Consider the following 26,835-nt stretch of genomic DNA (forward strand, 5'->3'; position numbering starts at 1 on the left):
CTTATCATCTCTGGTGCCAATACTGTACCTGTTCATCTCATCATGTACCTGAGGGGGAGCGATCCACCCATTAGGCTCGCCCTGGGCTCGGGGGCAGGCGCAACCTGCCCTGCAGCACCTCTTGCTGATGAAACCTTTTGCATTAAGGCAATGGAGCGGCCACTTCTCTGAATCAAGGGCCCCCTCTGCACGGGGAGGTTTCTGTCCTTGGTGAGCTGCTGAGCTCTAAGGGCAGACACTATCTTCTGCAGTTTCTCCTCCTGCACCAGAGGCCAGCCAGGGCCTGGCACAGAGGGCACTGTGGACGCTGGCACCAGCCAAGGGCTGGAAGAGCACCCCCTTCAGGTAATGAGAGGAGTTACTGGGGCCGCTCCAGAGCTTGAGAGCCCGCAGCCATTAAGCTCCTCCTGACAAACACTCCAGCTGCTCTCGAGGGCAGGGCTGGGCTGACTCCTGTGTATGGGGCTAGGTGGCTACTGCTCTGGCCTTTCAACTCCAGACGTCAGAGAGGAGGCCCTCCTCCACTCATGCAGAAATGGGAGCTCCAAAGCAGGGGTAATGCATCTGCGCTGTCACCTAGACAGGCTGAAGAGCTGGTTCCTTGTTCCCCGGCCTCTTTCATGGCCCTCCCCACACGACTGACACTGGGGGGGGCCATCAGGCCACAGCCCCTCGCTCTCACCCACGAGAAGAGGCAGGCCCAGGCCAGCTGTGAGGCCCCTGGTTCCTGGAATCCCTCCTCCCTCTGAGACTCAGTTTGCAGAACAAAAGACATATTCCAGAGCACTTTTAACGATGTGTATTTCGGGACAATTTGCCAAAATAACGACAATCTGCAGCTCAGCAGCTTTTTGAAGAAACGTCCCTGTTTTTTGTCAGCAGGAAACGCTTGTCTTCCGGGGACCTCGGGCGGTCGAGGCTGTGGGGCTGGACACCCTGAGAGCCGGGAGGGTCCCAGTGGGCCGGTGAGCAGGCCTGAGACAGGGTCGCTCTGGGGGTTCTCTGGCTGAAGAGGTTGGAGATGCAGAGGGGCGGGGTCGCAGCCTGGGCCGCCCCTCCCGCTCCGGCCATCCGGGCGGGCAGGGCGTGCTCCCTCCGGAGTCTGCCCGTCCGTCGGTGGGGTCAGGCCGGCTGCAGGGGCGCGGCGGCGGCGCAGCCCACCTTGTTGCTGAAGAGGCGCGAGAGGCTGCGCTTGGGGGCGGCGGGGCGCGGCGGGGCGCGCGGGAGCCCGCGCACGTCCCAGAGGCGCAGCGCGCCGTCGTGCGAGGCCGTGTAGAGCACCTGGCCGTGCACCTGCGGCGCGGAGCGGGGGCCGCGCTGCAGGGGACGCCGAGCTCTCCCCCGCCCCCAGCGCGTCACAGCAGCTGTCCCCAGTCCCAGGATTGGTACGCACAAGCCCTGCTCTGCCTCCAGCGGTCGCAGGCCCCGGGCATCGGCGTGAACATCCACTCCCTAGGCGTCTCACCCCAGAGACCTCGGGCTCGGGGAGGAGGCCCCGCCCCGCCCCTCCCCTCGAGGCAGACGGGCTCGCGCTCGCACACCCGACAAGCTCCCAGGGGCCCAGCGGACAGGCGGGAGCGCCTACCTGGATGCAGTTGATGATGAAGGCGTGCCCGCGGAACACCCTCTGTAGCGCTCCGGACTGGGCATCGAAGGCGCGCGCGCGGGCGTCCCCGCTGCCTGTGAACACTGTGGACACACGGCGCCACTGGGCCTCCAGACCAGAGCCCTCTACCTTCTCCAGGACACCACAGGCCGGGGGGCACGGAGGGGCAAGGTGGAAGAGTGACCTGGGACGCCTCCGAGGCGGTCAACTCGCCTCACTGGGGCGTCATAAGGCTCCAATGGGAAATGGCAGGAGCCCCTTGAAAGGAGGGCGGCGGCACCCTTATTGTCTTACTACATTCTCGTGAGCTCAGGGTGACGAGTACAGGCGGCCCTGCGTAGCCGCAGCTGAGCTTTCACTGGGCTTCAGGGCTGCCTGCCCTGCCCTTCCAGGTGCTTCCATCCCTCCTGAGTACCGCCTGAGCCCAGGTTCCCACTCTCAGGCCGTATGGTATAAGCCTTTGAAGCTTGGCTTCTCTGCCGGTGTTTCTGGCAGCTCTGAAGCCGCTTTGGGGGTGGGGGTGGGGGGGTGATCCCTTCCCCCACCATCTTAGCAGCCTAGGGGGCAAGGGCCAACCAGAAACCCAGTCCTCCCAGCCCTCAGTAATGAACTTGGCCCTCCAAACAAAACCAGAGCCCCTGGGGCTCTGGGGCTCATCAGGCGCCCTGCCCAACCTCTCACAGCAGCAGGGCCCCAGATTCTGCCTCCCTTGGGCTTCTTCCTACTTTATAACTTAGTCCACGAGTTCTCAAACTCCAGTGTGCACACAACCACCAGGAGGGTTGTTCAGACACACAGTGCTGGGCCCACCTGAATTTCTGTGGAGGAGTCCGGGCTGGAGCCTGAGAACTGCCATTTCTAGTCAGTTCCAGGCAATGCTGGAGCCACTGCTCAGGGGCCACACTGAGAACACTGACCAGGGCCCTCCCTTGTGCACTTATGGTCTTGGCAGGTTTTCCCCGAAAGCAGCCCTGACACTAGGGTTTGCATGCAAACAGTTACTTGGTTCGGCATTCCAGGAAGTGGGGAGAGAGACAGGAAGGAAGGACACCCATACAGGACATTGTTAGGCGGTGACTGCTGGGGGCCCTTGGGAGAAAGTGCAGACCACATCTTAGAGTTGTCAGAACCGGGAAGAAGGACACAGAGCTATTTATCAATCGACTCCCCTTAACCACTGGTTGAGGGCCTCTCTTATGGGTGTCAACTCCCAGCCCTCCTTTGACCTGCCCCTCCCAGGAAAAGGCCCTCGGGCAGGGGATCTCAGCTGCTGCAGCAAGAAGCACCCCTGAGCAGGGGACCCACAACATCTGCCACACCCACCCAGCAGCCTGAGCAGGAACAGCTGACACCCTCTGGGGCACCCTAGCCTCGGGGGATCTACTACTTATCCCCTTTCCTGCATCACCTGCCTACTCCCAGCCGGTCTGCAGAGCTACAGGTGAATGCGGCCCAGGAGAGGAAGTTTCATGTCAGGCCTCTTCAGCACCTTTCCTGCCTTCCCCTCACCAACTCTGTGTGGCTGCTGGGCATCTCGTGGGTGGGAAGCAGATCAGGAGTTAAGTTGGATCATCCTGTGGCCCTTGGCAAAGACCAAGAACCCAGTTCCTTACTAGCGGGCAGCAGGTAGGGTCTGTGGGATTCGCTGCAGTGGCAGGTTCCATCCCGGCTGCTGCCAAGGGGAGGCAGCCGAGGCAACATTCTTCTTTCTAGAGGTCTGCAACTTGGGAGCAGAGCCGTAATCACACTTACAGGTTTGGACACAGGAAGAAGGAAAAAATAACTTTTCTGTGTCAGACGCCTAAATCCCAAGGGCGTCTCAGGCTCTACTTTCAGAGATGCACACTCTCCCTTCATCTAACACCTGTGCCGTGAAGCCAACCTGGATTTCCCACTGCGACGACTCTGCCCCTCATCTGCTCCCCCGCTCTAGCACTACAGATGACTCTCGGGCTCAGTTCCGGGTGGAGCCAGCTTCCTGCTGCTGTCAGGGTGTGTGTGTGTGTGTGTGTGTGAGAGAGAGAGAGAGAGAACAGGGGGAAAGGGAGGGCTGATGGCAAAACAACATTGGGGATCATCCTGGGAAAGACGTTCAGGGCCCTGGGAGCCCCAGTGCCATGGAGGGGTGGCGAGGTTGGGGGGTTTGCTTCCCCGGAACAGTGTCTGTCTTCTGGGAGTCTCTAGGGTGTAAACATGTGGCAGACCAGTTGGACAGAGCCAGCGAAGCCCAGATGTGAGACAATTTGAGACCTGTGGGACAGCTTCTTGCCTCCCCAATAAATCATTCTGCTCTTCTTTCTTTCTAAAATAATCCTGATTAATCCTGGCTGCAATGTCCCCAGGTAAGAGATTGTATTATTCTCTCTTGCAGGCAGTAGTCAGATGTATGCAGAAGTCTTTGGGTAGGGCTTCCAGGAAAGATCTTTAAAAGGCCTACTTAGCTAGGACATGCGTCCTTTTGCCCTTCCCTCCTCTTCTTCCTGCCTGCCTAAAAGATGCTATGATGGCTGGAGCTCTAGCAGCTTTCCTGAACCATGAGGCCCCGTTAAAGATAGAAGATATCTGCTGAGGATGATGGAGCAAAGTGATGGAAGGAAGCTGGGAGCCTGATAACTTTGTGGAGCCATCCATTCCAGCCTAGACTGCCAGTCTCTGAAATTCTTCTACCTGAGAGAAAAATAAACCACTCTCTCATTTAAACTACTGTTATCTGGGTTTTTTTCCTCCTATCTGTAGTCAAACCTAATGCCAGGTGAAGCCAAATCCACGTGGACTTCAAGTCTGGATGGAGTAAGTGACATCACTGTCTTACTTTGAGAACTAGAATGTGGCCCTGAGACATGCTCTTGACCTTAGGACCAGTGAACATTCAGGTCACTGCACATTCTTATGGGGCCAAGGTGGGGAGGAGCCCTCACACCCTTATTTGCCCTTCTTTGTAAATAACTGGAGGAACGTGTGCATGAAGGAGGCACAGCCACTGCCCCTGGGCCCTGACCCGCCGGGATGGCAGCGAGGCTCAAGGAGGGACTGGTCGAGTAAGAAGTAGAAAAGCAGAGCGGCCCTTTGCGGGGAGGATTTGGTGGGGGGCGAGGAGTGAAGGGGACAGGCAGCGACGGCGGGGCAGGGCAGGGTGGGGAGGGCCAGGAGCAGGGTCACTTACAGGTGCCCGCATGGTACTTGAGGGCGCTCACGCTGTGTCTGTGGGCCGCAAACGTGCGCACGCGCTCCCCGGTGTCTGCCAGCCAGCACTTGACCGTCCTGTCGGCGCTGCCCGAGTACACGTGCCGGTTCGCGAGCTGGGGGGCGGGGAGAGGGTCGGCACCAGACGTGGGTACGGCCGCAACCGGGCAGCTGGGCAGCTCCCCAAACCTCTCTGTGTGACGGGGAGGGGCATGGGCGGGGCTCAGGGGAGAAGCCGTGGATGAGCCCAACACGTCCCCCTGCAGCCCCCCACCCCCCAGCCCCCGCTGCCCATCCCTTCTCCGCAGGGCAGCGTGGGGTCAGGCAGAGCCGGCTGGACTGTCACCATGCTCTTGGCCAAGTCAGACTCTGCTCCTCAGCTACTTCACCTGTAGTTAAGGATCAGGCCAGCCACTTCCTCAGGGGAGACAGATCCCACCCGATGGCGTTCAGCACCACAGGAGCAAGGACCCCGGGGGCTGGCCAGATGGTGCTCAGCACCACAGAAACAAAGACCCCCGGGGCTGGCCAGCACTGACATCATTGCTGTCAGGTGTCTTTGGCAGTGCCCTACTCAAGAGGAGCTTGGTGCCCGGGAAGGCAACCGTGAATCCACCTACAGCCACCGCGAGACTGCACCAGTTGGTCCCTCGTGTTGTCCCGCCTGAAAAAAGGGCTTCCAGGGCAGGGCTTTCATGCTAGACTTCTGCTTGTGGAAGGGCAGAAAGAAGAAAGTTCTAGAAGTAAGCTGACTGGCTGTGGTATGTGTGAGGGCCCATCATGGGGTCCTGCGCCTGCCCCTGGGCTGCCCTGGTAGGGAGGGAGGAGGGCCCTGGGGACAGGCTCCCCTACTTCCTGCTCACCCAGCCAGCTGGAGGGGCGTTCACACCCTGCTGGGTGTCACAGGAGGTAAGGATAGGGCCCGGGGGAGAGAGAAGGGATTTGGGGGGCACCCCTCACAGGAGCGTCCCCGCCAAGATGGACAGTGTACTAGCCCGAGGGAAGAGCAAAGACTATTAGAGTAATTCCGCCAATTTCCCTAGAGAAACACCCTGCAGCCACGACAGCTCCCAGCCAGCACTTCTGGCTGGTGGAGGAGAAGACGAGAACCACAGGCCAGGCGGGGTGCGGTCCTCAGCTGCAGTTAGCTGACTGATGACACAGGGCCTCCCTCTCTGCAGGGCCCAGGAAGACAAGGGCAGACTAGAAGCCTCAGAGAGAGCCATCTGTGACACTGCTGGGCCCCGGGGCCGCTGGAGGCTTAGAAAAGATGAGGCCCTTCTCCCAGGGGCAGCAGGTGGTGGGCCTAGAACCAGTCCAGGCTGTCCATCAGCATCCTTAATGCCCTCCTAGCTCAAGTACACACCTGCCCATCACAGTCACACTCTGAGCCACTTCCCACTGCAGTTCCTGTGGCTGACTCAGTTTCCCCATAATATTTACCAGTTTAAATCCAAGAACAGGGCTACAATTAGCCCAGCTCATCTTTCCACCCCAGCCACAGCACAGGCCGAACTTGGCCTTGAGCTAATCCCTCTGGCAGAGGGGTGCAATCTTGAGGAACAGGTGCAGCCTCCTTGAGGCAGAGGCTGGGGGTGGTCTCCTGGGGATGGAGTGGGAGCCAGGCACGCCTGCCACCTCTCAGGCTCTGCCCTAATGTCCCACCAGGTTTATGACCAGCCCAGCCAGCAGGGCCTGGCTTCTGGCCTCTCTCGTTGGCAGTCCACTCCCCTGGGACAGGGACGCGTGTGACATCCACACACCTGAGGGGCTCCAGCAGGGTCCAGACCTCACTCAGTCCTCTCACCATCTGCACCACCCTCCAGGAGGTTGGTCCCCGGACATCGACGAGGGCAGGGGCAGAAAAGCCAGCAGGGCTTCCCAAGCCTGCTCCGCACTCCCCTACTCCACTCTCAGCCTTCCCAGCCCCTCCAGCCCAGTGCCCGGATGTGGCCTGGCTTCTCCAGGCTCACCTGTGTCCTCACACCTTCCTCCCCAGGTTTCTGACAAGTCCTGTCTGCCCAGAAAGCTCTCCCACACTGATCCCCCCTCACGCTTCATGAGCAAGCCACCCCCCGGGTCTGCTCCTCATGCTGCCCCCAGCACTGTGTCTGCATCCTGCCCGCCAGGCTGACCGCTGTTGGCCCCAGTGTCTCCTGGCCGTGCCCCACCGTCATTCCTGGAGGCAGCCCCAGGCGTCCAGTGACCACGATTCCAAACCACCCGTTGAGAAGCGTGGACCTGTAACAAGGGGAGCGGGTGTGTGCGAGGCCAAGACCCCACTCCGGGGGCCACCCAGGCCACGCGGTCCCACAGCCCCGCCTCCACGCCGAGCATCCATGGTCGCCTCCTGCTCCCCCCGCGGCATGTCCTGGTGACGCAGGGCATGTCACACTGTGTTTAAAAAGTGAACAAGCAGCACACTTTCGAAGTACAAGCCCTGAGCCCGGAGGCTGAGGCACCGCTCCAAGCATGCTGTCCTTGGCCGGCTGAGGCCTCTGTTCGCTTTGGCCTGTTTCCTGGAGGGACGCCCATGGGGAGCAGCAGGGCAGCCAGGGAGGCCAGGGGAGGCCCAAGGCAGATGGGGAAAGCAGGACAGACCCCAACGGGAGCACATCACAAAGGCCAGTCCTGCAGGACGCCCTGCAGTCAAGGCAGCTCTGAGGGGACGGGGCTCCTGGGCCAGCTCCCTGCAGCGTGACCCATCCAGGCGCACGCTGGATAAGGCGGGCGGCCTGACTGTGCTGCCGAGGCCCCTGGGATGCGGGTCTCTCCCCTGTTCAGCTCAGCTCACGGCAGCCCATGCACCAGGGCAGGGAGGAGAAGCAGCTGGGCTGGGCTGTGAGCAGGGCTGGGCACTGGACATTCTGGCTCCTGAGCCCAACTGTGGCAAGAGGCTCCCCCACTCCGGCATGGCACGGCCGGTCACACCCTTACACGCCGCTGGTTACAGGCACAGGCTACATGTTCGGTCCTGGGTTCAAATCCTGTCTCTGCCCCTTACCAGCTGTAACACTTTGGGCAAGCTGCTTACCCTCTCTGAGCCCCCATCTTCTCAAGTACAAAATGAAAAAAAATCATCTCCCTAGAAGTGGCCATGAGGATAAATGCAATAATGCACACAGCCTGGTCCAACATGGGAGCTAGTACCTCCCCCTAAAATGCAACAGCAATCTCTGCCCCCCGCCCCTCGGGGTCTGGCAGGACAGTGCTTTTGCAGGAAAAGAATGGTGCTCCCCGACGATGCCGCAGAGAACAAGCGCTCCCCGCTGCCCTCGGGCTGCCCCCAGACCTGGCAGCTCCTCCCCTTCTCTCTGGCTGTATTCAAAATGTTTATTTCTTTAAAAAGATATGAAGTCAATATGACACAATGCTGATATCTCATTTCACAAGTGGGTACAGAGCTGTCTGTTTTACTGTTTGCATTAAAATGTTTCAGAACTAAAATTTTCTCTTTCTTCACAAGGAGCAGCCAGCTGAGCACCGACCTTGGGAGCTCCTCTCAAGAGAGGGGAGGGAGCAGCCCCCTCGGTGGTCAGTGGGCTTGACTTTGAGTTTCTTACTTGGAAGCTGGACCACCCTTTTCAGAGGAGGCCTGTGCACTCCTGGCTCTGGCCCGACCTGGCTCCTGGAACCCTCTGGGGTTGGCGTGTTCAACCCTGGATACACGTCCCATAATGAACGGGAAAGGCAGAGGCCCCTCAGGGCTTGGCTGATTTCTCAGGCCTCGTCTCTGCTCCTACAAGGCCCAGAGTGGGCCGCATGCCTGCAAGGAGGCGGGGGAATGCTTCAGTGGGGACCTCGTCCATGTGGGGCCGACAGGTTCAGAAGCAAGGCATAAGAGGCTGTGTAACTCTGTACAGTTTCCTCGTTTCTTCCCCGACCTCTGAAAAGGCAGCCCACAAATTTATCTCAACACACGGTGGGCCTGACCCGTCCAGCACGAACAGTGGAAATACCACAGCTCCACGGAACAGGCTCCCCTCAGGAGCGAGTCGATACCCCACACTCATCCTAACAGGAAAGTGCACCTCTCAATCTGCAAGCACGAGTGCTTCCTCAGCAAAACAGCACCAGGAGCCAGGCTGCTGGGCTCCCAAAACCATCCAGGGGGTCCAGGATGCTCCTGGGGTCCCCAACACCCGGGAACCCTGCCCGTCTGCAGTACGTCTGGCAAGGCGCCGTGCTGGGAGGGGTGGGAGTTCTGTGTGGTCCCTTAGAAGACATCATCTCCATGTCGCAGGTGCATGGCCCTGGGTGTGACACGCAGGAGAAGGGACAGAGAACGGGAACTGACGTGAACCCGAGGGTCGCCTCCTATTTGGAGAAGGTGAAGGAGATGGGTGCCTCGACTCCGCGGCTGCGCTTCCCACTCAGACTGGAGATGACAGCAAGGTTGCAGTGAGGGACCCACACAGCAAGGGTCTCAGAGGCTGGGCCGAGAGACTGTCAGGTGGCCCTGAAAGGTCCTGAGTGCCAGGGTAAGGCGGGGAGCAGTCCCGCTCACAGAGGCAGATCAGGAGAGGCGGGCAAGGCGCCTTTGCAGCCCCGCGACGGGGAGAGGAGGGAATCCTGAAAGCAGGCGACACCAACGCAGAGACACCCGCGCATCGATGCACGGGCATTTCCCAAGTCACCGTACAACCAGACTTCACACAGGGGAAGCGACAGGAAACAAGACACGGAGACTCGTTTATCTAGTGTCCGAACCACAGGAAGTGTTCCCCAGCACTCCCTAGGGCCGTGGCGTGCAAGGCAGGGTCACAAACACCACCTGCCGGGCATTGTGCAGGTCCGCTGTGGAACTGCTTCTCTGGAAGGTGCCAGGCGTCCACTGTGGCGATGGTGACCCTGGCGCTCTGTCAGGCAGGACCCTACCCCCAACGGCTCTCGAAAATGGGGGCTTCTCTACCTCAATTCCACCTCGGGGTGAAGCGGGCTGTGAATTAATACCTAACTAACTAACCAACGAACCAAATAACTGGACGTTCACTGAATCACGCGCTGGCTGTGCGAGCGCGAGAATGCCTTTGTGCCAGGCCCTCAGACACTGTCAGGACCGGCCTCCACGAAGGCGCCCAGTTCCTCCGACGGGAAGCGCTCTCCCTGCTCCCAGCTCCGACCCCAGGGGCCTCCACACACTCCACTGTGCCCGTCTGCACCTGGCCCCACGCCACCACCCAGCAAGGCCCTCTCCCCATGTACCCCCCACACCCTTCACTCCCTAACTGGGACCTAGCCTGGTTTGTGCTTACGGGAGCAAGACTGACTCCACCCTTGGAGCACCCCACCCTGGAGCACCCAACCCTGGGAGTTAGCCTTGCCCTGTGGTCCTGCAGTCTCCTGAGCACCCTGCAGAGTGCCAAGCCCCCACCAGCACTTTACTCCCCCATCACTCATTCACTTCCCGTTGCTGTGCCAGGCACTGGGCTCCATGGCCTGGGGCTGACCTAGCAGAGGAGACAGACTCGCTCTTGGCTGGTACCAGAAGCTCTGAGCCAGCTGGCTGCCCAGAGACTCGCTCCACCCTTCTTCACTGACCCCAAGCCTGTCCTGCCATGCTGTACCCAGGACACCATCCCCACTGCTCCCTGCACATCTCTGCCCATCATGCACAATGCTGCTTCCCAGGTACCTGCTGGGGTCCTCTCTCTGCCCTCCAGCCACTTCAAACCCTGGAAATTAGAAACCATATGGCGGACTTCCAACTAGGTCCCCTACCCCATCATAATGTCCTCAAGCAGGATCTGAGTTAGAAAAATGCCAATTATACATCCGAAAAAGCATGGCAGGGACCCAGCTGCTCTGTGGTTCACCAGGGGTCAGAGGTCATTCCGCCCAGGGAAAATAGAGCCCTTCCTTACTCCATTGTTCCCAGGGTCCCAGGGCTGCCCTTGACCCCCAGAACCCAAAACAGGCCTCCTGGTCTCGCTCTCCAGGGGACCACTGTACTCGGCTTCCTGTTGGCTCGAGCCCACCCCCAGTGCTTCATTTGTGGCTTCTCAGGTGCCACCCAGGGCTGCACCCCAACCCGCCCATGTCAGGCGTGGAAACTGGCCTGGGGAAAGGAAGAAGCTGGCCAAACCCCGGCCAGGAACCCGCAGATCCCAATACCTAGACAGAGGGAGGGACCGTATCCAGCAGACACTGCCGGCCACGCATGGGCAGCACAGCGCTGAGATGCAAAACAGCAGCAACGGCACAGGCTAACGGGCGTGAGCACACGCCAGGCAGCAGGCCCCACGCCTGTCTGCTGTTAATTCACTAAATCCTCGCAACCACCCAGGGGCGGGCACAGCTTCACCTCTGCAATCCCTAATCCAAACTTTGAGGCCGCACGTGTTTCAGCATCTTGTGGATTTTAGGAACACACTCATGTTTCCGCAGCACAGGGAGGCATACTCCCAGGATGTGGGATGAACTGAATCACAGCAAGCCTCGTATGTGTTCAGGTCAGGCTTTGCTGCCAAATAAGTTTCAGTGCCAAGCCTAAGAAAAAAACTCTTCATGTTTTGCAACTCTCGGATTTAGGAATTATGGACTAGGGGTTGTGGGTAGACATAACCTCACTTTACATGTAAGGAAACCGAAATTCATACACTGACAACAGCCCTAACCCTGCTATCTGTGAATGTGACCATATTAGGAGACAAGGTCTCTAAAAAGGTAATTAAGTTAAAATGAGGTCATTAGGGTGGAACCTAATCCAGTATGACTGGTGTCCTCAGAAGAGGAAATCTGGATGCAGAGGGAAGAGCATATGAGGACAGAGGGAGAAGACAGCTGTCTACCAGCCATTGAAAGAAGCCTCAGGAGAAACCAACCCTGCCCACACCTTAGTCTTGGACTTCCAGCCTCCAGACCTGTGAGACAACCCGTCTCTGTGGTTGCAGCCCCCGTCCCTGTGGTCCTTTGTTACACAGCCTGAGCTGAACTAGTACACTGGTGTAGGGCAGCAGCTCAGAGATGACCCCGGGGCTTCCCTAGCAAAAAGGCAGGGGCCGGGCAGTTCTCACCTCCAGACAGATGACAGAGCCCTGGTGCTCCTGGAATACCCGCAGCTGCTCCCCACTCAGGATGTCCCAGGCTCGGATGGTGGCATCAGTGCTGCCGGTGAAGGCCGTGTGGCTGGGCGTGTCCAGCACCAGGCAGAGCACAGCGCCTGTGTGGCCCCGCAGCGTCTGGTGGCAGCAGCCACTGGCCACCTGCCACACCTTGGCCGTGCCATCTGTGCTGCCCGTCACCAGGAGCCCCCCAGCCACGGCCTCCTCTGCACAGGGAGCCCCAGGGAGGTCCCAGGGAGCAGAGTAGGCTAGAGTCAGCACACAGTTGCGGTGGCCCCGGAACTCCCGGGACACCTGCCCCTTGTCCACACTCCAGGCACGAGCTGTCCGGTCATAGGAGCTGCTGAAGAGCTGGTTGTTGGCGACCAGGATTCTGGTGGCAAGAGGGGAAAGGTCAGGGTCAGCCCATACAGTGTTGCCCTGCAGACTATCACAGGATCCCTTTGGCTGGGGTCTCATGTGTTCAATGAGCCCAGGTGATGGGAAGCACAAACTGTTCCCAGGGAACGGGAGATATGAATCTGAGAAAACCACAGGGCTGGGGAATCCAAGCCCTTTGAATCAAGGGTGACAGTGGGGGTGCCAAGAGAGACCCCCTGGAAATGTCAGGGACCCCAGAGAGAGCCTCAGCCTCTGGGCTTCCACCACCCACAGAATGAAGCCCAGACTCAAGGCGTCCTCGGTCACTGCCATCCACACCTCCACCCGCCCCTGTGTGCACAGCTGCCCAGGCCATAGATCAGCTGCCTCAACGCAGCAGCTGTAAGAGGCTCCCCTCTCTCCACTCGTGAGTGGAGAGCCAGCCACACTCACCTTGCGTCCAGTTCAAGGCACTCATTCCTGAACAGCACCCAGAATTGCCCCCAGTCACCCTCCTGTCTGAACCCCTCCACATGCTGGGCCCGTGGTCCACTCGGACCCTCGCCTCAGCAAGGACCAAGGCTCCAATGCTCCCACCCAACACCTCGCCCGGAGCAGCTACTCCACGGCTACGGAAGCAGGGGCAAAGGGAGGAGGGAGAGAGGGGAGGGGAACAGGCAGGGAGACGGACCCTCCCGCTTTGCCCAGAACTGAAAGGTTTCTGTAGACGCAGGACTTGCAGTTTGAAAACTGGGCAAAACGAGACACGCTGCCACCCCAGGGTCAGGTCAGACTCAAGAGACTGGGCAGGGCACTTCCTACTGTTCAGCCTTGGAGGAGCTGGCCAGCCCTTGCTGTCGCTCTCACAACACTGGTCCCAGGATCATGCCCATGGGTGACCTCCCTAAAGGTGGGGCCCACGGGAGGCACAGTCAGATAAGTCACCGTGCAGCTGGGGTGGGCATCTGCTGTCAGCTCACACAGCAGAACCTTAACTGGGCTGAGGTCTGTTGGCGACACTCCAGCTCCAGGTCACAGCCCCGGGCAGAGAGGTTCTGTCCACACCATGGGGAAGGAGAGGACTCCCCAAGAGTAAATAATCATGATTCTTACCATTTTGATAAATAAGAACTTCTCCCCAGAAAACACACATTTGTCTTTAGTATAGAACTTTGCATGTAACTTCAAAGGGTCTGTTAATACACCCTTGTGAAGAAGCCCTGAGCCCCCAGGAGACCACCAAGGGCACAAAGGGAGCTGGAATGGGGGCATGTCATTGGTGTGGGGACAGAGGGATCAGGAACCCCCATCTCAGTGTCAGAGGCACCTCGTGCTCCCTCTTTGAAAAGGTCTGGCCTGCGAGGCTGACGTGGATGGGAGGAGAGACAGCCGCTCACAAAAACAGACCTTCCGCCTGCACACGGCCCTCGCCTCTCTCAGGGCGGGCCCTGCTTCCCACAGGTAACTAAGGAAACAGACAGCACTAAACACGACAACGCCATTCCTGATGGGCTTCTTCCCTAACACCCACAGGCATGGTTTTCACGACACGCGTATTTCTAAAGGAAAGTGACGACCTGACGCCACGTGGCAGGGGTAGGTGATGTTCTGGGGGTATGAGTCCTGCCAGGTGTGGCCTGGCATGAGAAGGCAGGGACACGAGGCCTGGTTGGCACCCCAAGAAGTTCACACACCTGGCCCAGCTCTGAAAATAGGGGAAAAAGTGAAGTCCATGTCCTCATCTCAGGGATATCACACATTTGTGAGCAGTTACTTAATAATGCAAATATCCACCCAGAGCTGTGGGTTTGGAATAGCTGACTGCTCAAAAGTCATGTGTGCTTGCATATGTGTGTGAACATGTGTGTGTATACGTATTTGTGTGTGAGAGCGTGTGTGTGTGTGAGTGTGTTTGTACACGTATGTGTGAACATGTGTGCATGTTGTGTGTGCACTTGGGAGAGAGTCTAAACGCGGCACAGCATTCTTTCTAGCCTTAATTGTCCAGATTTCCTGGTGAGGAGCAGCAGACAGTTCCCAGTTCAACCTGAGGGCAAGGTGGTCACCTGAGATGGGGCTGTCCCCTGGAGCCACTCATGGCCGCACAAGAGGAGACTCCCCCACGCACACACTTCTCCTCAATCACAAACGTCTGTCTCAAGAAAGAGTGCTGGGAAGAGGCAAGCAGGAGCTGCGGGGCCGAGGCCTGGTTCTAGCCCCTTCTCTCCCACCTCCGTTAGCGTGGCCCTGGTCTCGCAGGTCTCCAGGCCTCACCTGCTCTGGCTAAGGGGGGCGGGGGTGCCAGGGAGATAAAAGCTCAGCTGCTGGAAGGTGGGGGTGGGGCCGGAGCTCCACTGGGGTCCCTACCCGGGTCCCTCCAGACTTGCTTCTCCACTCAGAACACCCTGAATCAACACAACGATGTCTGCTGGTCTACATCTATCTTGCTACTCAGGGATGTTACCTAGCTCCTGCCCTGCTGGTGCATCATCCCGACTGCAGGCCACCGGTTCCGCGAGCAGTTAATGATCGGCCTGGCCCACCCCTTCCCGCCACGGTGCGCTGGACCACGAGCCCAGTGGGTTCCGCCCCAACCCAGGCATGCGCAAAGCTGGCCAAGTGCCCACCCCGACACAGGCATGCGCAAAGCTGGCCAAGTGCGCGCCCCGACCCAGGCATGCGCAAAGCTGGACAACTGCCCACCCCGACCCAGGCATGCGCAAAGCTGGCCAAGTGCGCGCCCCGACCCACGCATGCACAAAGCCCACGCTGGCCGCGTCCCTCTGGCCAACGCCCTTCCCTCTCCATCCGTCCTAGCCCAGCCCAGCCTTCTGACCCCCTCCAAACGGCCGCCTGCGCTGGGCCCCTTCTTTACTTGGTTAACATCCCAGGCAGGTGCCCCTCCAGGTCATTGTGGCCACGAGGGCCCAAGGACGGGTGCCCAGACTCCTGCTTATACGGGGCATTCCCTCAGGAGTTTGAGAGGCCACCACAAGTTACATAAATAGTGTCAAATTGATCTGGTCAGCAAAGGAATTTCCATGGCTCAGCTCAGACCCAAATTCAATAAGGAAAGGAAAAATTCAAACCTCCTCGAGAGGCAGGGGGGTGAAATATTTTCAACAGCAACATAGAAAGGACAGGTTTAAAAATACCCTCGACTCCATCTGCAAAACCTCCATTTTGCTCCTCCTCCAAGCCCTGCCACCATCCGGTACCAATTAAGTCATTTCCTCTGGAATTTGTTCCCATCAGTAGGAGCTGTGGCCTCCAATGCCTTTCCCTGTGCCTAGCAGGGGGCAGTTGTGCTGCCAGGGCCCCCTGGTAGGTGGGGGGGCATCCAGGCACAAGTCAGTGTGTCAGTGGTGCTTCCCTGCCCCCACCTCCACCTCCCAAACCCCCGCACCTGCAGCCCTGGGCAGTTAACAGTAGTCCCGCCTGGGGCCACGTGTCTCCTGGGCCTTCCATTGCTATGGCTCCTGATGACTTCTCCATGCATCCACATGTGGACTTCCCCAGAGAAGCGAAGTTCCTCCAGGGCAGGGGCCCCACGGTCTACATCTCTGCCCCCCAGGCCACACTGACCTGTTCACAATGGATGTGTGTCCTTGGAACACCTGCAGGCACTGCCCCGTCAGCACATCCCACTTCCTGATGGTGCAGTCAGCGCTGCACGTGAAGGCGGCTTCATCCTCCAGCTGGCAGAAGGTCACGTAGCTTTCGTGTCCTGCAGGCGAGGGGAGACGTGAGCATGCCAGGGCATGCCAGCCATTGTTTTTTTTTCTGGGAAGAATGTTTGAGATGGGGGAGGGGGGTGAGGGAAGAAAGCAGAGGGCAGGGAGTGTTTGAGGTGAGTCCTTTGGACATGATGATTTTACTCTGGGACAGAGTCTCAGGAACCATGGGGTGCCGAGAGCAATTCAGGGGGCACTCAGTCTGCCCCTGAATCCTTTTGCTCCCTCATCTTCCAGTCTCTTCTTCCTCCCTCCTCTGCTGCCCTCCGCCTTCTTCAATGTCTCCTTTTTAGTCTTCAAACTTTTCAGCTATTTGTATTCACTCAAGTCATTCAACAAACCCAGTGCTATGGTGACAAGAAGTATAGAGGCCAAGGGTGTGGTCTTTGGAGCCAGAAGGTCTGGGCCAGCATCCTGATGCTGCTACTGACTGTGGAAGGCAAGCCACTTCACCTGCCCCGGGCCTCGATTTCCTCACCTGAGATGGGGGAGTAAGGATGCCTATGTCATGGGGCTGTTGTGCAGACTGAGTAAATGCCAGGTGCTATCTGTTCTTCTTACATTTGGGGAGAGACACTGTGGCAGGCAGAATAATGCCCCAAAGATATCAGGTCCTAATTCCTGGAACCAAGAAGTGTTACCTCACTTGGAAAAAGACACATTTGCAGATGTAATTAAATTAAGGATCTTGAGATGGGGAGATTATCCTGGATTCTCAGGATGGGCCCTAAACGCAATCACAAATGTTCTTTTAAGGAGGCTGAGGGAGATCTGAGGAGGCAGAGAGAGATTTGAAGGTGCTGGCCCTGAAGACTAGAGTGATGTGGCCACAAGCCAAGGAGCCCTGGCAGCCACTTGCAGCTGACAGAGGCAACCAGATTCTTCCCTACAGGTTTCAGAGGGAGCACAGCCCTACTGACACCTCGATAGCGGCCTAGTGACACTGATTTTGGACTTCTGGCCTCCAGAACTGTGCAAGAATAAACTCTTCTTGTTTTATGGCATCCACTGTGATCACTGGTCACAGCAGCCACAGGAAATGAACACAGATCAGAGATGATTAAGACATGTTCCCTGCCTTCAAAGAGAGCAGCCAGCCCAGCAGGAGAGACAGTCAGCTGAGCGTGACATGCACTGGGACAGAGTGTGCCAGGGGTCAACAGAGCAGAAGCCTGGATGTTGCAGAGCAGGAAGGGTCCACAGGTACCCGTGGGGCGAGGATGGGAGAAGAGCATTCTGGGACAGCAGAGGGCACTCACCAAAAAAGAAGGAGCCCCAAGGCCAGAATTCAGGTGTTTGGCAGAAATGGCGGATGTGGCAGAGACACCGTGAGCGTGGCGGTCTAGGACGGCGGGAGGCCACACAGAGTCTGGGCTCTCGGCCGAGCGCACCTGATCATCCCTCTTACCAGTGCGCCTGTCAGATCTCACCCAGCCCGGGGATCAGTGTTCATGTCTGGGGCATTAATAAGCAGCCCTGTGCAGGGGCCGGCCCCAAAGCCAAGTGCTTAAGTTCCCGCACTCCACTTCTGCAGCCCGGGGTTCACAGGTTTGGATCCTGGGCGCAGACCTACACACTGCTCATCAAGCCATGCTGTGGTGGCATCCCACACAGAGGAACTAGAATGACTTACAGCTAGGATATGCAACGATGTACTGGGGTTTTGGGGAGAAAAAAAAAAGGAAGATTGGCAACAGATGTTAGTTCAGGGCCAATCTTCCTCACACACACACACAAAAAAAGCAGCCCTGGGAGCTCTGGTGAGATCACAGTAGGGCCTGGCCTCTGGGCAAGATCTTTCACCTCAGATAACAACTTTTAACAGCACACAGAAGCTGAGTATATTTGAGGGGAATTCAGGGACCAGAAAAATCGACAGAATCAAAGGCATGTTAGACCCAAAAGCCATTTCACAGATGAGCAGACTGTTGCACTCAAATACCCACACCTTTGGGGGATGTTGTATTACGTTAAGGTTTCAGTTGAACTTTAAACTCTGTCTAGATGTCTAGGATCAGGGAGAATGGGGTTTAGAATCTCCTAGGCAGTTTCAAGCTGATCCACACTTTTTTTAGCTCTAGGTTTAAGCTTAGTTACTCTCAGAAGAATGCAACTTCCTGGGTTCTAAGAAACAGAATTTTTTAAAAAAATTAACAAAGAAATGTTTTCCACTCTTCTTGGACAGCATATACCAGCCTCTAGGAAAACGTCTCTCCGAATAAAGTAAACACTTAGAGACACTGCAGTTTATGTTTCCTTAAAATACACTTCCATTTAAAAGTAGAGGGCAAAATGTGTTTGGCAAAACACAGCCCAGCTTTCTGCCAACCCCAAAGAGTTTATAAAGCATTTCAAGATTGTCAACAAACTTTCCCTGAGAGCATGTCTATCTGCTGTGGGGAAGGCTCAACCCCATCTGGGAAGGAACCACCTGGCTTCCTCAGCCGGAGCTGGCCCTGCGCGGGCATCGCGTCCTGCCATCCTGAGGATCTCCACGGGCCCGGCGTGGCTGGGCGCTAGGCGAGGCCAGGAGAGGCCACCTCAGGGGCATCATCCCCATTCCACTTGCTTCCGTCCCATCTCAAGAGCATCCGACAGCAGAAAGGCAAAACGCCAAGCGTAAGTGCAAATTAAGCCAAGAAAAGCACTGGAAACCAAGGGTGGTTAGGAAACCCTGACACCTCCACTCGGTGCAACCATAGCCATTAAAGCAGGGATGCTGAAGACCGTGAGATGTGGGACCGCTGTGATGACAAAAAAAAGGATACATAGATCAATGAGAATCAGTAACAATATAAATGTATACACACAAAGTCTTGAAGAAAAGGAGTGAAAATGAAAAGATGGCTTTTTCCATGTAAAATAACCTCCCCTCTGCAGCTGGGCCAAGCTGCCCCTCTGCCCTCTTGGGGGCGTGGCCCCAGCTGGCTGAGGCTCCCTGCAGCGGTCAAGGCTCTCCCGAGGACAGGCCCCTTCCTCTGCACACCAGACACCCACCCACATCTGAAAACCCACGCTGACTCGGAGCCCTGCCAGCAGAGGGGCCCTGGAGGCTGCAGAGCGCTGACCGTAATCCAGACCAGACAACAGGGCTCCACGGCCGCTGGGCCTGCAGGGTCACCCAGGGAGCAAAGGCCCCTGCCCCGACCCCGGGGATGGAGGAGGGAGGGCCCATCACGTCTCCAGGGACAACAGCGCCTCGACCACGAGCTTCGGAATTGCGCAGAATAAGCAAAAAAGCCAAAGTAAAAATAAATATTTTTGAAGGGATGAAGAATGCAGATAAGATGCAGTTATTATGTTCTAAAGAACACACTGAGGCTCAGAGGTTCCTGCCAAGGTAGTCGGCCCTCCCGCCTCCCTGCCCGCACACTCTCGGGCTGGCTGCAAGTTTAAAGTCAAAGGGCCCCCTCCCCATACAGGAGGCCTGCGGGGGCACAGATGGGCTGGAGTGGGCACCAGCCTCAGGGCGCCGGCCGAGCTGGAACATGCCTTGGACTCAGCATGCAAAGCGACGTCTCCTTTCCTTCTGCTGTCCCTAGCGAGTCTTCCCTCTGTCCCTCAGCTCTTCTCCAGCTCACTCTCTGCCGTTTCCCCTAGCCCCTGTGTCAAGATCACCACCACCCCTGTGGGCTCCGTGGTCCCCCCGCTGCCAGCAGGGTTCAGACAGTTGGGAGCCCAGCAGGAGCCTCGCATGACCTGCAGGAGCAGGTCCGGCTACACTGGCCGTGCCTGGTGCATCTCCCTGGAGGAAGCCCGTCTCTGGGCTGCAGTAACCACTCCCACTCTCCCTCCTTCAGGCCTGGGAGTGGCGAGAGTCCGGCTGGTACCGGCCACCAGCACTGTGGGTCCCCTATACTCTGCCCACATTTTGCAAGTGTCCTTTATTAAACTCTCCTTGAGTTACTCTTTTGAAGGCACCATTTTGTTTCCTTCTGGGACCCTGCCTGCTAGAGCTGCCTCGTGATGCGTTCTCTGAGCAAGCCAGAGTGGCAGTTCCCACTCCAGAGCATGGAGGGTGTGGCTGAAATGGACAAGGTCTGACAAAGCCACTTAAGACTCAGCCCCGGCCACCTGGCCCCAGGCTCCCTGCCAGGGCAGGTTGAGGCTTTTGTCACTGGTGCTGCCACAGGGCCTGTCCTTCCAGCCCAGCTTCTCTTGCCCCATGACCTTCACCAAACCACTCTCCTGCCTCCATCCCCATCCTCCTCAATCTGCCCCCACAGGGGAGACCACCCCCAGACAGTGGTCTCTGGAGAGCTGAAGAATGAATTACCAGTGTGGGCTTCCTTCAAATCCGTACTTAAAACAAACTGCATTTTGATGGAATTCTTCCTTGACGGGGACAAAGCTAATAATGATTTGTTTATGTCTGAGAGCCTTCCCTGAGCTCCCACAGGCCCTTTAAAATATGTATGAGATGATTCAGCAACCCCACTTCTGGGTATAGACCCAAAAGAATTGAAAGCAGGGCCTGGAGAGAGATTTGCACACCCATGTTCATAGCAGCAGCATTCACGATAGTCAAGAAGGGGAAGCAACCCAAGTGTCCATCGGCAGATGAACAGATTAAAAAAATGCAGCATATCCCCACAATGGAATAGCATTCAGCCTTCAAAAAAAAGGTTTCTGACACACACTACAACATGGACAAACCTTGGGGACATTGTGCTAAGTGAAATGAGCTAGTCACAAAAAGATAAACACTGTATGATCCCACTTATACTAGGTACCTAGAATAGTCAGATTCGTAGAGGCAGAAAGGAGAACGGTGGCTGCCAGGGGCTGGGGGAGGGAGAATGGGGTTCTTGTTCACTGGGGACAGAGTTTCAGTTTTACAAGATGAAGAAGTCTGGAGATGGATGGTGGTGATGGCTGCACAACATTATGAATGTTTAATCTCTCTGAACTGTACACTTAAGAATGGTTAAGATGGTAAACTTTGTGTTTTTCATTACAATTAAAAACTGTCCAGTTCCAGGCCCACCTGGGCCAAGAGGTGAACCTGACTACCCCAGCCCACAGCTCCTGCTTATCTGGAGGTGGAGCGCACACAGCCCCTCCGCTGAGCACTCGTTCTCTCAGTCCAATCTGCAGACTCCCTGGGGCAGGCGCCGAGACTCCCGCATCTTCCAGTCCCACACAGGCAGCCAGCACAGTCCACCCAGCAGGCAGGGAGGGGGAAAGGGCTCCGGACCAGGAGGGAGGAGCGCAGGCTCCACCCAGGGCCTGCTCTGCCCGTGTAAATGCAGGAGGGTGGCTAGCCCTCCAGAGCCTCAGTTTCCTCATCTACAAAATGGGCATTTTAGGGTTGTGAGAAACAAACGAGGAAGAGCTTTAGAGCTGGCACGATATGGTGCCATCGAGATGCTGCTCCTCAACTCGGGCTTGTTGACGTTGGCATGAAGGACAAGACAACTAACGCAATGAGGCCAGAGCTGCTTATTAACTGGCTGAATCCCACCACAACCTCATAAGGCTAGGTTACTATTGTTATCACCCCAATTCACAGAAAAAGAAACTGAGGTATGGGGGCCAGCCCCGTGGCTGAGTGGTTAAGTTCACGCGCTCCGCTTCAGTGGCCCAGGGTTTCGCCCGCCAATCACAGACATGGCACTATTCATCAAGCCACGCTGAGGCGGCGTCCCACATGCCACAACTAGAAGGGCTCACAACTAAAAATATGCAACTATGTACCGGGGGGCTTTGGGGAAAAAAAGGAAAAATAAAATCTTAAAAAAGAAAAAAAGAAACTGAGGCACAAGAATTTAAGTAGCGGAATTCAAGCCCAAGCAGTCTGGCTCCAGGGCCCAGGATCTTGACCATTAATGGCCTCTCCCGCTCCCTGGTGGGGTCATGCCATTGGGCTGGTACCACCAGGCTTCCAATAAAGAGGAGTGTGCAGTTTGTCCACACAGAACCAAAAACCACCACTGGGGCTGGCCCCATGGCTTAATGGTTAAGTTCGCATGCTCTGCTTTGGCATCCCAGGGTTCACGGGTTCGGATCCTGGGTGTGGACCTACAGGCTGCTCATCAAAACACGTTATGGCAGCGTCCACATACAAAATAGAGGAAGATTGGCACAGATGTTAGCTCAGGGCCAATCTTCCTCAAGCAAAAAGAGGAAGATTGGCAACAGATGTTAGCTCAGGGCGAGTCTTCCTCACCAAAAAACCTCAAAAAACCACCACCCCCATCATGTTAGAAGATAAGGAAGCTTGTGGACCAGCCATAGTGGGCTAGAACCTTCAGGCTGGGTCCCTTACTACATAGGAACAGACAGGGACAGCAACGCTACTGTGGGAAGTGCTCCTTATCCCACTGATCCAATGAAGTGCCCCAAATAAGCAGGTAGCCACGGGATAAAAGAAAAAGAGGAGGAGGCGATAATTACATTAAAAGCAATTCTTCTCTTTACAGATTAATTGGCAGTTAAGCCTTCTATTTCACTGCAGTTCACCAGCTGCATTTCAAAGCCAATTCCATTTATAAAAAAGTTCACAGGTTCACGGCTCCACAGGAGCAGAGCCGCTTGGGGCACCGCTTCCGCACCTGCTCTCCAGGGGCCTCCAAGGGCGACAACTTGCTCACCAAGCTCCCACCCACAGGGCACGGCCCTGTTCTTCCTCTCCATCCACCCCTCAGTACAAATTTCCTAAATGCTGCAAGACTCACAGAAAAGCCCCAGCCCCCGGTTGCCTCTGCTGCTGTGAGCTAAGCAAGAAGCTCGTCTGCAGAGGGAAAGCACATGGTAGGAGCTGCCAACCCAGCCACTGTGCCCATGAAATCCAGGCCCGACCCACCGACAGGCTCTTCACAGCCTTCTGTGCGCCCAGAGCTGCACAAGGCGCTGGCACTCAACCCCAACTAGTAGCTTCCACAACAGAAGTGGAAAGAGCCTAGATTTGGGGTCAGAAGACCTCCGATGATCAGGGCTGCCCCTGATCAGCCATGTGGCCTTGGGCAAGCACAGCTCCCTGCAGTGTCGTCCTGGTGAGAGCAGGAGCCACACAGTGAGTTAGAAGCCCTCTCGGCCCAAACTGCTGTGTGACCTTGGACAAGTTCTGTAACTGCACTGACCTGCTGTGTGACCTTGGACAAGTCCTTTAGCTGCACTGACCTGCTGTGTGACCTTGGACAAGTCCTGTAACTGCACTGACCTGCTGTGTGACCTTGGACAAGTCCTGTAACTGCACTGACCTGCTGTGTGACCTTGGACAAGTCCTGTAGCTGCACTACGTGCCTTGGGGGATGTTGACACCACCACCTACCTCACAGGTACCTAGAAACACTTAAGATGCTCTGTGTGTTGGTAAATAAATCCCCATGCTCATCTATAAACCAGTGTCAAAGGGAGGCCGGCCCCGTGGCCGAGTGGTTAAGTTTGCACACTCTGCTTCAGCAGCCCAGGGTTTCACTGGTTCGGATCCTGGGCGCAGACATGGCACTGTTTGTCAAGCCATGCTGAGGCAGCATCCCACATGCCACAACTAGGAGGACCCACAACTGAAAATACATAACTATGTACCAGGGGGCTTTGGGGAGAAAAAGGAAAAATAAAATCTTTAAAAAAAAACAAAACCAGTGTCAATTCTATCTAGCTCACAGTCCTGAGGATTAATAACATGACAAGTATTTCGAGGGCTATTTATAAAACAAAGGGTACTAAACAAATGTTAAGACATATTATTAATATTGAGCTGATAGAAAAAATCCTATAGGGTGGGGGAGCTGGCAAGACCCTGCTTTCCTTGGGGGCCACATGAGGACTGTCGCACATCCAAAATGACTCTTTTGCAAGTCGCGTCTGTTAGCGCGATTCCAGCATAAGGAAAGGTTACTTGTGTCCCCTCTGTCCTTGAAGATTTTTGAAGTGCCAACTGTTTTAACAGCAGAAACAATCCTAGTAGAAACAGGCAGCAGTTTTTTCAGTTCGATGGCTTTCCTGTTGAGTGGCCTGGCCCTCTAGGGCACCAGAGGATCAGGCACAGATTCACTAGGAAGCAGGTGTTGGTATCCTGAGGGGACAAGCAGCTGTGAGGACCACCAAAGTGGATGTGAAGGGCAGCTGCCAGGCAGAGCTGGGTGGGGATGGCGGGGCAGAGCTGGGCAGGAGGGTGGGCCCTGGAGGCTGGTCCCAGGCTCCAGAGCTGCCCTGCAGGCCGAGCCAGGGTGCTCACCAGGCCAGAGCCACCCTTGGAAAGGCTGGAGCTTAACTGGGGAGGAAACTCACCTGCAAACTGGGCTCCCACCATGGGCCCCAGCCCAGGGGCTCCCCAGGCCAGCTATGCATCAGATCCACCTGAAATGCCAATTCTAGAATTTCCTGTTAGAAATGCCAATTCTAGAGTCCTACCCCATGGGAAACCGGGTCCTGGAAATGCACATATCTGAAAGCCCTCCAGGCTCAGGTTTGGAAAGCAATACAAGTTAGATTCAAGATCCCTAGCAGATCTCAGATCTTCCAGCCCTGGCTGAGTGTCTGTCAGTGTGTGTGACTTTTTTTGCAGGGGGAGAGAATTAAACGTGTCAGTTTGTGGTCAACTCTCCGTTATCCACACCAACTTCCAATTAACTGGCAATCCAAAACGCATCCGTACCCGGCTTTGAAATATCTACCATAACTGCTTTTATCTAAAACCAATAGTGTCGGGATCGGCCAACACTGAAGCTAATCTGTACTCCCTGTGCCTACGAGAGCTGGAAGGCCTGGGGGAGGCCACCCAGGATTTGCTGATTACGTGGAAAAAGCAGACAGAGATAAATAACTGCACAGTGTTGAAAGCCCTGTGCTCCATCCAGGGGCTGTCCTGCTGCTCAGGCCACAGCAGGGGCAGAGCTGGAGGGACCTCAGTCCTGCAGTGCAGACACGTGACAGCGACCCGGGGTAAGAAATACACCCACTTCTGACACGTAAGAATAGGGCTGCATTTGTAAAACTGCTTTATAAATACGCACGCAGACCTACTACGTGTGCCTCCTGCTATTTCACAGTTTCCAAATCTGATAAATTGATGTAACAATCCCCTTTAGAGAAGCCTCAACCAATCTCATCCCCACACACCTTCATTTTACAGGGGATGAAATGAAGCAGCAGAGAGCCGGGCTGGGTGGTCCGAGGTGGGAGGAGGGTTCAAATTTCAACTCTACCCCCCACGGGTTGTGTGACCCTGGGAAACTTACTTCCTGCCTCAGTTTCCCCGTCTGCACGAGTGGGATAACATTAGTGTGAGGACTGTACACGGTAGTGCTCAGCACGGCGGCACCCAACAAGCCCACTTAAAAAGCCCCCGTTGCCCAGAGAGAGGAAATGTCCGGCCAAAGGTCACACGGCCAGTGAGTGACAAGGGAAGGCGCTGCTTAGCTGAAGTGGTCTGAGTGCCATGTTTTTGTTCAAACGGTTGTAATGGAAATGATTTCATGCAGCTCGTTGACAAGTGATCTTCGCCTCGCCGTGGCGGATGCCCCTCGGCCCCCTGACCCCAATCGCAGCCCGCTCTGCACCCCGCCCAACGCGCTCGGCTGGTCGGAGGCCAGGCCGGGGGAGCGCTCTTCCATGAGTGCCCCGGGGGCGGCGGGGGCTGGAATTTTGGGGAGCAGTCTTCGGGCGGAAAAGCCGAAGTCTGAGGCAGGAGAGCGGGCGGAACAGAGGACAGAGCAGGAGGGTGGGGAGGGCGCGGCGCAGAGTGTCTACCTTGCAGGAGGGCGCAGCACTGGCCGTCCGCGGTGCTCCAGAGCCGGGCTGTGCCGTCCTCGCTGCCCGTCAGCAGGCGCTGTCCGTCCGGGCTCAGGCTGAGCCAGTTGATGCCCCCGCGGTGGTCGGCGCAGACCCTCAAGGCAGACCCTCCGCCCCCCATCCCGCCGGTCGAGCTGAGGACCAGGAAGAAGCTGCGCCCCGCTAGGGAGGGGTGCCCCGGCATCCGCGCGGCTGCTCCCTGCGGCTGTGTCCCGCGGCCATCGCAGGGGGCCGGGACGCCAGGCGCCTGCAGGAACACGGGGCACGGCGGGGGTGAGGTGAGGGACCCTCGCTCCCGCGCTGCCTACCGGACCTCCCGGCCTACTGATCCAGCGGAGGCTGCGCTGCGGGGGGCGGCCCACTGGGGACCCCCTCCAATGGGGCAGCCCCACGGGCGCAGACTGCCCCCTTTCCCCGCGCCCCCTCTTAAGACCCGCACCCCACCTGTGCAGACCCGTCCCTCGGGGCTCGGGCGAGCCGGGCAGAGACGCGCTGGGAAGCCCGGGTCTCTTCGTGGGGCGCAGGCGGTGGGGAGAACCAGGGAAGGCGAGCGCCCCGCACCTCGCGCTCCGCGCGCTCCCCAGCCAGCGCTGCGCGCTCCGGGTTGTGGAGTGTCGAACAATACGGTCCCGCCTGGCTCCTCCTCAGAGACCACCCCTCAACCTGTCCCCTCCCACTTTTCCGGCCTGAGCTCCAGCCCCACCCCGCACTCCCGCAGCCACCTCCCCCCCCCACCCCCCGCCCCCTGTCCCTTGGGACCGACCTCGGCCAGCTGTCCCCGCGCCCGCCCCAGGGATGCGGAGGTCGGCTCCACGTGCGACCCTCCCAGCTGCCTCGGCTGCGCCTCTGAGCTCCAGCCCTCTGCCACCCCCGCGGGACCAAAGACCGGGACAAGGGAGGAGGAGGTGGACACAAGGGTCTGGGTGGGGGAGACGTGCAAGCCCGGGAACTCACTCCGGTCGGCGGCTGCGCGCCACCACCGGGCAAGTCTGCTCCTTCCAGGCTCCCAGACCTAAAGACCCTGCCAGAGGGGCTCTCGGGGGACTTGGAGGCAGTCCCCCTCGTCGGAAAGCGCCCCTACTCCGCCCTCGCTGAGAAATCACGCGCACATCCCGATTTCTACATAAGTCCCGCCAGGGGACGGGGAGGA

At 57.2% G+C, this 26,835-nt stretch overlaps 1 protein-coding gene across 7 annotated transcripts; it reads right to left on the reverse strand.

Moving 5' to 3' along the window:
* Positions 1 to 487: 487 nt before the first annotated feature.
* On the reverse strand, positions 488 to 26,682 carry WDR86 (WD repeat domain 86). Of its 7 annotated transcripts, none has more exons than XM_070516582.1 (7): positions 26,449 to 26,563; positions 25,644 to 25,932; positions 15,799 to 15,940; positions 11,806 to 12,226; positions 4,770 to 4,905; positions 1,586 to 1,689; positions 488 to 1,006 (listed from the first exon to the last, which is right to left on the reverse strand). In XM_070516582.1, exons 2-7 carry the CDS (start codon positions 25,867 to 25,869, stop codon positions 503 to 505), a joined length of 1,533 nt encoding a protein of 510 aa, XP_070372683.1. In that variant the 5' UTR covers positions 25,870 to 25,932; positions 26,449 to 26,563; the 3' UTR covers positions 488 to 502. The 7 variants fall into 7 exon arrangements, 6 of the variants coding, with proteins under 6 accessions (XP_070372683.1, XP_044621662.2, XP_070372670.1 ...); XM_044765727.2 differs by lacking the exon at positions 26,449 to 26,563 and adding an exon at positions 26,130 to 26,323; XR_011505504.1 differs by lacking the exon at positions 26,449 to 26,563 and adding an exon at positions 26,130 to 26,292 and having other exon boundaries at positions 785 to 1,293; positions 4,770 to 4,982.
* Positions 26,683 to 26,835: the final 153 nt, after the last annotated feature.

The sequence above is a fragment of the Equus asinus genome, chromosome 1, assembly GCF_041296235.1.
Source record: "Equus asinus isolate D_3611 breed Donkey chromosome 1, EquAss-T2T_v2, whole genome shotgun sequence".
Lineage (NCBI taxonomy): Eukaryota > Metazoa > Chordata > Mammalia > Perissodactyla > Equidae > Equus > Equus asinus.

Bases quoted from the DNA above. Each gene is read 5' to 3' on its own strand.
- WDR86 (XM_070516569.1), bottom strand. From the start codon at position 25,869: ATGCCGGGGCACCCCTCCCTAGCGGGGCGCAGCTTCTTCCTGGTCCTC. The intron at 4,906-11,805 runs GTGAGAACTGCC...CCCGCCCCCCAG, and splicing joins GCTCTGTCATCTGTCTGGAG to CTCGCGAACCGGCACGTGTA. The intron at 1,690-4,769 runs GTAAGTGACCCT...GTGTGTCCACAG, and splicing joins CAAGTACCATGCGGGCACCT to TGTTCACAGGCAGCGGGGAC.